We start from the raw sequence: 15,048 nt of genomic DNA, 5'->3' as shown, positions 1-15,048 counted from the left end.
TTAAAAAATCTGTATAATCCAGGATCTGTATGAAAATAATCTGTGTATTTATATTAAATGAAAAATACAATTTTTGAATGGTAGCTAATTTGAATCACACGATGGATTGTCTGCAAATAAACAGGTTAAAGTTAAAAATATTGTCGAAAGAGTTACGGACGTCGTTGAACGTGTTGTGTGCTTCACTGTTGCAGAATTAATAGAGTTACATGGCAAATTAAAGGATTTGAAAACAATGACATCCTTATTCAAGCTATATTTGTACAATTGTTCGCAAACTAGGTGTTAAGTGTTATGGATATGTTTTTTGAATGGAGAAGATGCTACAAACCGTGTTTGAAGTTAAGAAAATGAGTATCATTTTGAAAAACTTTTTCAACGTTGCCTTTGACGTTACAATGTTGGTTAACCGTGCTCCGTGGTAACAAAACATGTTGTTTTAAATTTTAAGTTCTATTTAATCAAATGGAATGATACTTCACACTTCGATAAAATAAATATTTTTGTTTACGAAAATGTGTTGATATGTAATCTTCTACAAATTATATGAGGATAAGAAGCATTGTCTACGTATTTTTTTGAATGACCTGCGTATAAATAATGGACTAACAATTTGAATGAGAAACGTCACTGAGCGTTTGATTCAATGATAAATTGTATTTGCTGACAAGGTCATTGTATCGACCATGGAACTTTCGAAATGATGACTTTAAACGAAACTGCTGACTCTCTTGTTTCATCAACTTGCTTGTCAATAATTTACCTCGCTTAAGAAATTGTTCACACGTAGAGCATGCTCTTGCATATCGAATCAACTGAGAAATATATGTATACTGTATGCAGTTGATGAAGGTATATTGCTGCATAAGTAAGGGAAGTTGCCGATAGAAAAGTTAAAGTCATCACGTTTATCATTTAGCTTGGTTGTTAGATTCCCATTAGTGTCTCTTTACATTTTTCAATTAACATTTAGTTAAGTATTAGAAATATGTTAATAATAGATTTATTTAATTTTAAAGCTGTCCACGGACTTTACGGACAACCCTTGTATTTCACGCATATGTTTTGCCAAAATTCTCAAGCGAAACGAGCTCGTAAAGAAAAAAATGACCTTCTTATGTAAGATTCCAAGGTATATAAGGAGCATATTAACGTTAATTGAGGCTCTCACTTATAGGAGTACATATACATTCTACATTTTAACATAATTATCTTGCATGTTGTAATAAATAAGTCGTATGTTGACATCATGAATTTGCGTGTATATATAGTTAACAAAATTAAATCCAAACTAGGAGACTTATTGTTCACAGAACAATAAGAGGTCTTTCCACCTTCTTTGAAGTTCTATAGTTTTGTTTTATATGAAAGTTTTTAAAATCAAATACAATGAAAAAGAAATCAAAATTGGAGTAAAGAAAAAAATAGAAAATAAAAAAAAATTGAAATGACCTTGATCTTTGACCTTCATCAGATCTTCAAGGTCAAAGGTCAAGAGTCACATTGCAATGGACTCCCTGTCTCTAATACTCATACATTTTAAGTTATACATGTGGGGTTTAATAGTAAGCGCTTATGCGTTAAGGGACGATAAATCATATAAGGGGTAATCAGATCATTTCGCACTTATACAATGAAGTTGTGTCTTCAGACCCTTAAGACATAAGTAAAGGTTTAGCGTCTCTACAGTCTGCGGTTTTGAAGGAGTAGTGATAACGAGGTTTTTGCACAAGGGCCAATAAGTTTTAAAAGGGTCAATCTTAGGTAACAAAAATAAAGTTTTAAGAATACATATTAATGAGTGAGATAAAGTTTCTAGACCTTTAAAGACAAAAAAAAGATATTTAAAAAGGCCGAATTTCTCATTTTTTTATTGACCTTGACCTTTGACCTTAATTTTTTTTATTTGTTAAAATCGATATCTTTCAGGGGTAATAACTAATTGAAGGGATCAACGAATACTTTCGCAATGATACAATAAAACAAGTACTCTATTAGTCAAAATATATTGATGAAGGTATGGTACCTATACGGTTAATGGTTTTGGAGGAGTAGCGATAACAAGGTTTTGCGTGCAAGGGGCAAGAACTCCGAAAAGGGTCATTGTTCACAGTAAAGGCGTCAAATCTTTCCATAACTTTCAATGACCTTTACGATGAAAAAAAAAATCATTTCGATAAACCTCGAAACAAAAAATCAGCGGAAGAAAAATAATAATAAACAGAGGAATTTCAATAGGTATATCCACAGAAAGAAGGAAAGACCTAATAATAGGTTTCTAATCATGTATACAGAAAGTTATGTAGTTTAACCAAGGAACGTTTAAACTTTTTTTGTGAGTTATTGGCGTGCGAATCACACAGACTTGAAACATAGACATATTTCGTGAAACATGCTACCGCATTGAAATCATTTATCTACTTTTTTTAAGAATTGGGGAAATACAGTTATGGATAGCATTCCAGAGAAAGATATTGCAGGGAAATTAGATGTGAAAGATGACACCGACACACAAGGAAGAGAGGAAATAAAGGAGGAGACTTGCATATATAAACGAGAACTAGATGATTTGCATAGCGGTAGCGACTTCTGGTAATGATTTGCTAAATGTATTAAAATTTTTAAGCATTTTTTTAAATTTCAAATTGTTTGCCATTTTTTAACATTAAGTAAAGCTAAAGACTTGAGACTCCTTGAAAAACTGTCATAGCAAATCAGTGAAATCAAACACAATAGTTAACAAATGAGGTATTCAAACACACTCTTTGTATTTCAAACTTTGCATGTACATGTGTAAGAGTAAAAATTGATCAAAACGATCTTTATTTTACTAAGTACACAAATACACTTCCTCTCTTCAACTAGTAAATACAACAAAAACTTTTTATTATATTGACTTAAAAGCTTCACATGAAAGGTAATCTATTTGAAATAAATGATTCTTACTTTGTCAGCGCTAAAACCAGAATTAAATAGCTTGGTAAGTTTTATTTAACATTTTAGTTTACATAATGAAAACAGTTTGAACAGAAATGTTTGGTTAGATTGTGTGTATGAAGAACAAGAGGTGTTGACGTACATGGTCTTCTTGTTGTGGCAAGTGCAGGTTTAATTGCTCTACAATTTCACCAGATCGATTCTTCAATATATTTTAATGCCCCTTGAACCTAAACGTTCCCTCTACATAATTGGCGGTATTGAATATTCCAGTCGTCAATATAAGGTTCTCTGGCACAAAGAATAACTCAAGCATGACCCTCACAGCAGCAGATAAGATCTCTCGACTTGTCTTGTAACAAAGACTATGCCCCCCAAAAATCGGTTTACATTTAACTTTCTTTATTAACATGTTTAACTCGCAATAAAGTAAAGAGTGTGCAAAAAAAATATAATAAAGATTTAATTACGAGTATTGGCTTCTCACAATTTGTTTTTACAGTACTAGAACTTGTCGAATGTGTTCAGTTGATACGAAATCCAAATGGAAATCATTACTACAACTTTACAAATATACATATGTACATAACTTGGCGACGTATTGTACAATTGATTGTACTGAACAGTGTCAGTTTGTTGAAAGCTTTTTCATAAAGCTTTTACAGTTTGTATTTAAGGGATAGCTCTCTTAATTTTCGATTTCATGAAGTTGATCAATCGAATAAATTGCGTGATAATTAACATGAATGCCGAAAACGCCGAAGGCATTTATGCATAAAATTATCACGCAAGCCAATCGATTGATAATAATCATGAAATTGAAAAATCTTACGGTTACTCCTTATATTTACATGGTATAGATCTGCCAATCCACGTGCTACAAGCCCCGATTCTTGTCTCTTATTTATCCACCCTGCACGTGATTTTTTTTAGCGGCGCCTATCAATGAACCAGTTCATTGATTGATTGTATGTTGTTTAACGTCCCTCTTGAGAATTTTTTACTCATATGGAGACGTCACCATATGCCGGTGAAGGGCTTAAAATTTAGACCAAATTTGAGGAGTAAGGGTTCTTTATCGTGCCAGCGCCTACCCTCGCACGGCACATACGATTTCAATGTTATATCCGAAAGACCCGTGACTTTCACTTCTATAGTGCCGAGCGCTTGGCGAAGGAACAGACACTACCTTTGTTTACATCTTAGGTATGACGCAGCGCCGTAAACAAGAATCGAACCCAGGCCCCCCGATCACGAAGCGAACGCTTTACCACTAGGCTACCGTGACCGGTAGTTCATTGATGGAGAAATGATATTGACTATAATATTGACTATTTGTAATTTTATCTCGAACGAAGACATTGAAATTTTTTGGTACATATATGAACTCAAAACCGTCATGCAGCTTTGCCTTTATACGTCGCAGCTTCCAGCATCAATAAAGCACTCAAACGATCAATCTTAATTTTATGATAGTAATTTTCAATACAATCCAATTGTTCTCACCAAATATTTTTATGCATTTAAATCCCGATATTTCACTCAGCAATTTTAATCAATTATAGAAATAAAAGAAATCTCATAGTCTAAATATTAAGCCTTTTTCCTCTTTGCTAAATAGAAAAGCCAGGATTCATGTGCAGTAATTTAGAGGCAAAATATTAGCTTAATGATTTTAAATTTTTCATCAAAACATTAAAGATCACTGCCCGAAAAAATATGTGAACGGTTGAAAAGAGTTTCGTCAATTGCCAGCATCAATCAATCGCCAAACTTTCACTCCCTAATTCTATTCACCTTTATTTTTCATCTCCCTTCCAATCTTTTAAAGTCGTCTCTACAGATCGAGAAACTCTTAAAAAAAAAAGACTAGGTAGAGAGTTACTCAATCATAAATCAATGTGTACGTCAATATGAAAAGTTCAAAGAAGAGAGAAAGACAGAGAGAGAGAGAGAGAGAGAGAGAGAGAGAGAGAGAGAGAGAGAGAGAGAGAGAGAGAGAGAGAGAGAGTACAACTTGTTCTCAAATTATTTTGATTTCCATATATTCACATTTATATAACAGGAACGTTTGCAGCTACGATTGTCTTCAAGGTGAGATAGTGGATGTTATCAAATCTATCCAGACGTTAGTAGATCAAGAAGCTTTTGACTGTCACATTCGAAAAGACTCACACACAATGAATAACATAAATAAGCAGCTGGAATTGAGAATAGAGGATTTGTCAAAGACAGACTGTGCAGTCGTGATTGCTGGTAACTCAATGGTTATTAATCAATATCTTTGGCATTGTTATACCATACTATTATATACTTAAGAAGAAGTTGAAATATCTGAATGTTTGGCCTTGTTGTTGTCACACTTCAGGTTTATTAGTCATTGTTTATTATTTCTAGCAGACATGAAAGCCAGCACATTTGGTCAAATGTAAAAGTAACAAAAACATTTTTTGCCTATGTTCCTTTGCAAAATATGCTTTTTCGCTCCCTTAAAAAAAAGAAACTAGTTTGAAAGGTCGACAAAAATTCTCAGATCTAGTCAACAAGCTTTGTTCTGGATAAGAAAAAAATCAGTTTTTTTTAATTGTATTGATGTTTGTTTTCTATCTTCTCCTTATGTATTGTGCATTTATATATTTCTGTTATGATTAGGAGAAACGAGTTCTGGAAAATCAAGCATTATTAATCTCATAATCGGCAGTGATATCGTTCCCACTGATATTATGGCAACAACAACAAGAGTGTGTAGAATAAGGTATTCATTAAAAATGCAAGTTACAACGCTGGATAAGGGAGGCAAACAATTAGACTGCACAGAATGTAGTAGCGTAGACCAACTAAGTGAGATGATGGAAGATTTGGCAACGACAGAAGACCACGAAATAGAATACATTGATGTCTCATTTCCCGTACCTATACTAAAGGTTTTCTCTTATTTTAAATATGTATTTCAAAATTTTTTGATGATATATTTTTAAATAAACGATTGGGAATCTTGTGCATCCAGAAGTTGTATAGTCCGTACATGAACGACTTTTTACTTTTTTTTACAATAGGGTGATGTTTGGTGTTTATTTTATAGTAAAGACACAAATATACTGTCTACTATAATTATAAACAGTAACATCGTAATATAACATACATCATATACAACTTAAATCTTTATATCATCAACATTAAATGAGTGTTTGATAAAAAAGTGGCGTTCCCACAATTTTAGACGCTTTGTCTATATAATGTTTTGGTCTGATGTGGCGGTCCTTAAATATATATGTTATTTGAAACCCTAGGTCTGTACCATTCTTGGTTTGGGTGAATAAAATGAACTTTATCTTGAATGTCAATTGTGTCTTAGACATGTTTTTCTCGTTTAAACATTTTTTTTGTAAACGATACATGACAATATATGCACTTGTGAAACAAACTACAATTAATCTAAAAATACTGCTCTGGCCATTCATATTTATGAATCCAATTCAATTTTCTCTAGGGAAACATCATCATAGTTGATACACCAGGAAAAGGTGACACCGGACAAGATGATGTGGCGGAAAAGATGATGAAGTATCTACCAAATGCAGTGGCTTTTATATTTGTTGTGAACGTTTCCAGCGCAGGTGGATTCCAGGATGATAGGGTATACTACATCTTGAAAATATATATTGATTACTTAATATTTACATTTCCAATGTCTTTGCCCGAGATTAAATTACCAATTGTAAATGTAATTGATTTCCTCATAAATGTCTTGGCGCGGTTCCAAAAAAACCACGTGCAAGGCGGAACAACACCTAGAGAGAAGCAGGCTTAGAGCCCGTGGATTGGCGGAATCAAAGCATGTAAATATAAGGAATAACTGTTAGATTTTTCGAATTCATGAAGATGATCAATGGATTGGCTTATGTGATAATTTTATGCATAAACGCCTTATTATCACACAAGCCAATCCATTGATCAATTCATGAATTCGAAAAATAAGACAGTTATTCCTTAAATATTGAAGACATATAAAAGGTGGCACATACTTTTTTTTTATCTCAGCTCAAGAATAAAAGGAATTAAAAAATGATGATATGTGAATATAAGATAAACATTTACCGTTGCCATATATATCAGATTAGACGTCATTTCTGAATTTATTCTTTTGTAGCTACTTCACATCATAAAACGTGTCAGAGAATCGATGAGTCACATGTATTGCCTAGATCCTGAAGATGCCATTTTTCTACTCAACAAATGGGATGCAGTAGTTCGACAAAAAAAGAAGCGAAAAAAAGATCTGTATGAGGAATTAAAAGAAAAAGTTCACAAGATATGGGAAGGAGTGAAGGACAGAAATATTCTCAAATTCGCCTCAGCGATGGTATAGTTAAATTCATTTTCATTTTCTATTATATTTCCCATTATATTCCATTTGTAACCTTCCTAATACATATATTCTGAACAAATATCTTTTTTTTTACAATTACTTATTAAAGCCAAAGAAGTGTAAATAAGACAACGATGATCTTGAAAAGAAGTATGGTGATGACATCATTTTATACAAAAAATGTAAAAACTTATTGACGATCTTTGACCGATGCCTAATCAAGAAAAGAGGAAATAGAAAGCAATAACAGCAGTAAAATCGCATTCTGTGTCAGTACCTTGTCATTTGGAAAAGTAACGCGTCTCATGTTCCTTGTCAGGATTCTTGATCTATATACATCCACGTTGTCCGCAATGCCTTTTTTTAGTTTCAATGAATCTCTCTTTTATTGACTCCACTTTTAATGATGAGACATATTTCGGAACACATCAGTATCATTTAAGACAATTACATATAAAATAAAGCAAAATACAATTAATCGATAAACTTTTCCTCCAAATAAAAAGTGAAATGAAATAAATGAAGATATCGAACAGTAATCAAACTCAAAAATCGATCAAACAATATAAACATGGAAAATCACAGACCTTTAAACAATTGAGGTAGGATCAGGTGTCATGGATGAGTGAGCATCCCCTGCCAACTTGATACACCCTATATGTGTTCCTTGTCATGATCGGGAAGAAATGGAAAAAATCTGTTCTCAATTCAGTGTTTAAATAATGGCATAACAATAAGTGTTTGTCAGCATTTAACTCAATGAATGTATCGACCATAAAACACACAGTTACTTCAGCGCTGACTGCTGATATCCTGTTCCATCAACTTGATTGTTAATAATAGCACGACTTTTACAGTGTTCTTAACCGGTCCTGAAAAATACGCATTAAATTGTAATGCCTTTTCAAATATCTAAAAATTTTATACAGGTGCATGAGGATGAGACCTACAAAATCGAATTTGAAAAATCTCAAGAGATTTTAAAAGAAGTCATCGCCAAAAATGAATTCAAGCGAGTAAAGGTTCATCTGAGGTAAATGACAATGCGATTGTTTTTTTTTTAATTCGCTTCGTTATAAGGAAATAATTTTGATGTGTTTATATTCTAGTCTTTTATGGTTTAATACACTTTTATCTGAAAATGAAAACACAAATTATTTCTGTATAACCTGATTAACTATCCCACCCAAAACAACAAAATACCGATATTAAATAATCAGCATTCGTGCAATCTGCTCATTCCAGTCTTTGGGAATCAATCATGGAAAATTTAAGATTTAATAAATATAGCTACTAACTTCAAACTTTAATTCAACCTAACCTCATATAATAAAAAATAGCTGCTTAGTTTATGTATCAGTTTTCCCTCCACTCTTTTTCCATCAATTCCATTATTACGGTTTTACTGTTTATCGGCAATATCGAACTTATAGAAAGCAACAAATATTAACACAGACAGCTGTAAAATGAAGTTGAAGTTCAATTCTAAGGGATTCTTGTCGAATTTAATCAACCTGGTTTTAGTCAAATAAGTTTTTTTTTAATTTTTCCGCTTTCCTAATTATAGAGCGTAAATTGACCCAAAGCACGTTCTACCCCTAAATGGCACCTGATCTCTGATGTTTCGGAGGTCCGTGATTGCTAAGCTTTTTTTTTTTCATTGTTTTTTGAACATTCAATCTTGAAAACTGTTCGTTTTCTCCATGTCTTTCCCTAGGGAACCACCTTGATGTCCCATTAAAAATATTTCTGAATTTGATATAACGAATTGTCAAATTTGTTTTTATGAACTTAATTCGTTATTGCAATTTCTTTGATTTCATTTAAACGATTTTATTCTATTACAATATATTTTTTGAATTCGTTTTAACTAATTATTGTTATTACGAATTCAATTTGTTCAAACAAATTCTAAAACTAATTTTAACAAATTAAATTCCTTTTGAACGAATTATAAGATCTGCTTTAACAAAATAAATTCGCTTAAATAAATTCAACAATCAGGGCCAATAGGAAAATAAATATGGATTTGATCTAACAATTTATCGACTTTCTTTAAACGCATTCAATTATAACAAATTAAAGAATTTGTTAAAACGAATGAAATTTGTTAATAAAAGTTATGGAATTTGTTAAAACAAGATTAAATTGTATAATCAAATTTTCAAACATATTACGATTATATGGGACAGAGGCTGATGGGAGGCTGGAAAAAATAACTCGACCCTTTGAAAAAAGAAACAAAAAACAATTATGTTTATTTATTATTCAAAATTGCATTGATGTACCGGAAGCTGTTTTCATTTTATGGTAGGTCATAAACTTTTGAATAACTCTTTGTGCATGTGGATACCTTTCTTATATTTTTGATTAATTTCCCTTTATGCTATATATATTGCAGATTTATAAAATCTTTTGCTGATGACTGTGATTTAATTCTTTCACATAAGCTGAAATGTGCAAAGCAAAGTACAGAGAAAACATTTCAGGAACTAGATCAGTTTTGGAGAGATTTGCAAGTAATAAAAATAAAAGACAGGAGGTAATTATTAACTAATGATAAATGCTTTAGTTTATAGTTGTTTGACAAAAACACATCTAAAAATATTTTTTGATAAATTTTGTTTTTAATCATATAACACGACCATTTGTCGTGTATGTCTCTAATAATTTTTTAATATAAAAAAAATCTGAGTTTCGTATTTGTTTAACAATGTTCATTGTAAATATAAAAAAGGCAGTATATGACCTTTTTTCTAATTATCGTATCTTTCTAGGCACTTTCAAGACTTCATGAAAGTGTTGACAATTTTCTTGGAGGCACTGCAAAAGCTCTATATCAATATATACACAGTGAAAACTTCAGGTCGAGAGTTCTACAAGATATTGAGAAGTACTCGCGCTTTACAATAGGAGGAGAACTCGACGCTCGCATAGAAAAGGAAACTCTTTCTTGGCAGCAAGAAAACATTCAAAAGATGTTTTCAAGCGAGATATTGGAAAGACTTACAGAAAACTTTATCCTTATTCAAGAGTCTTTACACAATATTAAGGACAAAATGAAAGGATTTAAGTCTCCCTTTGACGTTGAAGACAAACTTGGCTCTGTCCTCATTTCCTTGATAGCTCCAAGTGGTACGGCAGTCGCTGGAAGCATGGCGATGATGTATATGTCTGTTAGTCCTAAGGCTGCACAAGCTGTCGCGGCAGCAGGAGTTGTGACTGGACTAGTAGTTACAGGATTAGTGGCACTGGACGTCCTTGATGACTATGAAGAAGTTGTAAAGAATGCTTACAAAGCTAGAATTGATAAATTAACGCAGCCAAAGATAAAGAAAAAATTGCGTAAAACATATGAGAAAAGATTTAAAGACATCATCAAAAGTTTTCTTGAGGGAGATTTGAAAAGAGAAATCGATGATTTGTCGAACAGCGTTGAAACAACAAAGAGCAAGATTGAATTTTATAAGGAAGAAGAGAAAGTATTGCTTTCCTTGAGTGCAAAAATTTCAAACATTCGAGAGCGTGCAGAAAATTTAAAAAACGTCGAAATACAACTGGATTAAAACCAACTAAGGGGATTATTGGCCATACAGCTTTGCTAAAAATGATCGATAAGTAACATCCAAAATTTTATTTATGCAAAACTGTTACCACTCAACAGAATAATTTTGTTTAACGTATTGTTCTTCTACAAAGAGATTTTTTTATTCATTATAAATGTTGGTTCCAAATATAAGTGATGCTCAAATTTTTTTTATATATCCCTTTTTCTGAATTAACACATCATACATGTAGCAAATGTTCAAATGATTATTAACATGACACTTTGCAGCACTTGAACAATATGCTTATTGAAAGGGTCATCCATTCCTTTTGAATGTTGCACAGTCTCACTGAAGGTGACGGTGAATATTTTTAATCTCGCACTCATTAGATATGGTCTAAATCATCCATTTAGAATACCATATAGGGATATGGATGTAAATTGAATGTCCATCTTTGAATGTGTGTGTTTTAAAATCATTTTGAAAGTACGATCCCTTGTTTCAGTATATTTTAGTACCAAAGAAAAGGGCATTTAACATTCTTATGCTGTCTTATTTCTTATTTAGATGGATTTGCAAGTTTACTTATACTAAACCTTATTAAGTTAACGTAAAATATATATTTTAAATATTCGTCATATTAGTCATCAATTAATATTTGTCATTTTATATGAGGCGTTAAAGAATTTTTTTAATATACCAGTATGCTTGTTTCTATGAATCCGTAAAATTGATTCAAATGCATAAATATTCAATACTGCATGGTGATTTAAATATAATTAGCTATAATATTAATTCTTGTACATAGGACATATGTTTAATATAAATACTGTAGATCTTTGAACTTTGCACGCATCAATTGTCATTATGATATCAATGTGATTTAACATTTTGCGGACATTTTTGTTGCCATTCTCTTCAAATAAAATATTTATATGATTACATCATTGTACATGTATACAGCCAAACATTTCAAATAAAAGATATGATATTCTTCAAAAACATATTGTTTGATTTGCTGCACATATATACTGAAAAGAAAAAAGAAACGCATAATAGCATAATAGCGAGAAATATTTTACTATGTGGCCGAAAATTATGAAAATTAGTCAGATGTGTAATTTACTGTGCACTAAAATCGCTGGTCAAAATTACTTACTCAACCATGAACTGTATGGTGCCACGTAGGGAAAGTGATAAAAAGCCAAATACACGTGCATGTCGATGATGACAATTTCGTGATCACATTTTGTAGTGCCAAGAGATGCACAAGAGTTATAAACATTATTTTCCGATATTTGCAGTCAGTATAAATTTCTTGCAATCATGGTGTAGCTGACGGAAGTAACATGGTGTCTAGTAGCTGAGTTGCATAAGTGAATAAAAAGACAACAACATTTTGATGTGCGATTTGCTTTTAACTTTTCAACCAAACAAAGTATTTTCAAGTCATTGTCACTAAAACCAATTTTTTTAAACGACAGGCTATCCTACTCGTATTTTCACCCTAATACTGACAGAAACTCTCTGCTCTAATTTGGTACACAAGCTTGGTGACTTTAGGGTTTCGATAATACAATCATTTAATCATTTATAAAAAAAAAAACTTGATTCTGATTGGGTAAAAAATTATTTTGATAATTGCATTAATAAAATCTGGAGTTCGCTTGCACTAAGTAGCCGGAACTACTTTGCCTGTCTTTACACGTTTTTTTTCCGCTTCCAGGTTACTTTTTAGAGGAATAATTAAAAACTTTTACTTTAGTCTAACATTTGCGAACAAGTACTTTTCTCCCCTGTGTGCATTCATCCCAATGACTGAAATACACATTTAACATTTAAGTTCTGCATAAAAATTGCTAACTGTGCTGTATGTTTGAACACTTGTTACAAGGAATAACCTTTTCTTAAAAATTCTTCAGTATAACAAGACCAATATTGCATGCTTATTTTTATACACTATATATACACTTCAGAACGAATTTAAGGCAGTCATGGTTTAATTTGTATATTCGGTAGTTACAATTACATGTGTATTTAGTTTTCTATGTAAATGATGTACATGTACACACGCATATTAAGTTTATACAGTTAAACTCATTTAGTAGAACACAGATACATGTATTGCGAATTCATAGATATCTAAGTTATCTTGTATCTCATGCTATATAAATTTAAAAAATCTTTTAATGGTTATAACGAATTATAATTTAGCGAAGTAATTTCATAGGCCTCAGTGACTTTTTCATAACCAAGTTTTACTGCATCATTTTAATGCTAGTAATCAAGAAAGTATTCACTTTTTTCTTGTTCACATGCAGCTGATCACTTCCACCTTATGTTTTTCCAGGTTCTCATGAAAAGTGTTTCATTTTGCAGTTTGCACCATTCTGCTACAAACACCGGGAAGGCCGATGGAACTGACATCAATAAACCACTCGTGACACTGATAATACATTAACTGGAAGAGAATTTCCTTTGGGACAACAAACTGTTTCAACATTTTTCATCTACAAGTTGATACTAATGAAATTTTGTTTGAAGTAAGTTTAAGGATAATGAGTACTAAAAATACAAGCCAGATGAAATACAAACCCATACAGAAAAAACAGCCTAAGGGATCATGCTAATGACTCGTGTGTAAATCATGGTTTTGATATGATTTCGGTATAGGAAAATTTCACATGCAAATGAGCTAATGGATCATGGTTCTTAGATGATCTGTTAAACTAAACAACTAGCAAGAAAACCATGATCCTGGTATGATCTGTTGTAGCTAACAACTCGTATTAAAACCATGATCCTGGTATGATCTGTTGAAGCTAACAACTCGTATTAAAACCATGATCCTGGTATGATCTGTTGTAGCTAACAACTCGTATTAAAACCATGATCCTGGTATGATCTGTTGTAGCTTACAACTCGTATTAAAACCATGATCCTGGTATGATCTGTTGTAGCTAACAACTCGTATTAAAACCATGATCCTGGTGTGATCTGTTGTAGCTAACAACTCGTATTAAAACCATGAACCTGGTATGATCTGTTAAAGCTAGTACAACTCATAGGAAAATTATACTTCTTATACAGTTTAACTAAACACTTTGATATTTGCAATAATTATCCCTTTAATATTTGATGTATAATTTCAGTTACCAAAATTAAAAGAAATATATACACATATGTCCATGATGTCACTTGAACTATGACGTCATGTAAATATAATCCGAACAAATGATCTTCATTAATCAGATGACAATTTATAAATAAAACATCCAGACTATTCACAGAATTTTATACGAACAGAATCACAGAAATCCTTTCTTCTTTAAGAATGATTCGGCATTCATTGATGTCACTGCTTATCTATGATTCTGCAAAAGCATGTAATTCTAACATTTGTTCACTATAGAATCAGCAGAGACTGAAACATACAAACACTGAAAAGGCTCCAAATTCTATCCTCTGATATAAGCTCTTTATTTGTGTAGCACCCTGAAAAGAAACGCAGAGAAAATGGTGTTTATTCATCGATCAACATATAATTATATCTGAAAATATGAATATTCAAGTACTTTCCACATTTCATCATGTTCATTAATTAAAAGAATTAGATTAATAGCCACAAGAATAATATTGTTGAAAGGTAATATTATTTACGTACTCAGATTTTGTCTTCACCAAAAGCGGGTCTTAAATTTCGAATGTGGCATTTTGAATGAAATTTAACTCAGATGTTGATCATGAAGATGGACCTGACAGTAGCTGCAAAGGAATAGCATTTTTTATGAATACACATTTTATATAACGATTAACATTACACATGAACAACAAATATTTGAATCAAGGAGGTAAATTTGAAGCTAAAATCAAGTTTTCAATTCGAATCCATGGATGTAAAGCTTTGGTGATCGTGTCTCTTCTACACATTATATACAGATATACAGATGTTTCAGAGGTCCGTGTTTGCTCTGCTCTTATTTTGTATATTGTTTAATGGACGTTGAGATTGATTGAATACTGTTCGTTATTTCCATATCCTTCATACAAAGAAAATTAAATCATATTCTGGTAGAAGATAGAAATTTTAAAAAAGATCAATAATAAAATTAATGAATTATACTCACCGAGTAGAGTTAATAGTCCAGCACCTATTTTTGTTGCTCATATGATGCAAAGTCTTTTCTTTTAAAT

General features: G+C 31.9%; 1 protein-coding gene across 1 annotated transcript; it reads left to right on the top strand.

The window, feature by feature from the left end:
* Positions 1-2,439: 2,439 nt before the first annotated feature.
* LOC134243433 (mitofusin-1-like) lies at positions 2,440-10,879 on the top strand. The gene is made up of 9 exons (XM_062725678.1): positions 2,440-2,592; positions 5,003-5,193; positions 5,590-5,861; positions 6,428-6,574; positions 7,088-7,300; positions 8,236-8,339; positions 9,708-9,848; positions 10,002-10,005; positions 10,084-10,879. The coding sequence occupies exons 1-9, from the start codon at positions 2,450-2,452 to the stop codon at positions 10,870-10,872; spliced, it is 2,004 nt and encodes a 667-aa protein (XP_062581662.1). The 5' UTR covers positions 2,440-2,449; the 3' UTR covers positions 10,873-10,879.
* The last annotated feature ends 4,169 nt before the right edge of the window (positions 10,880-15,048 follow it).

Source organism: Saccostrea cucullata, unplaced genomic scaffold (genome assembly GCF_032062105.1).
Source record: "Saccostrea cucullata isolate Sc308-1 unplaced genomic scaffold, CSIRO_AGI_Scuc_v1 ctg2746, whole genome shotgun sequence".
Classification (NCBI taxonomy): Eukaryota; Metazoa; Mollusca; class Bivalvia; order Ostreida; family Ostreidae; genus Saccostrea; species Saccostrea cuccullata.
This window is presented reverse-complemented; position numbering and strand designations above follow the sequence as displayed.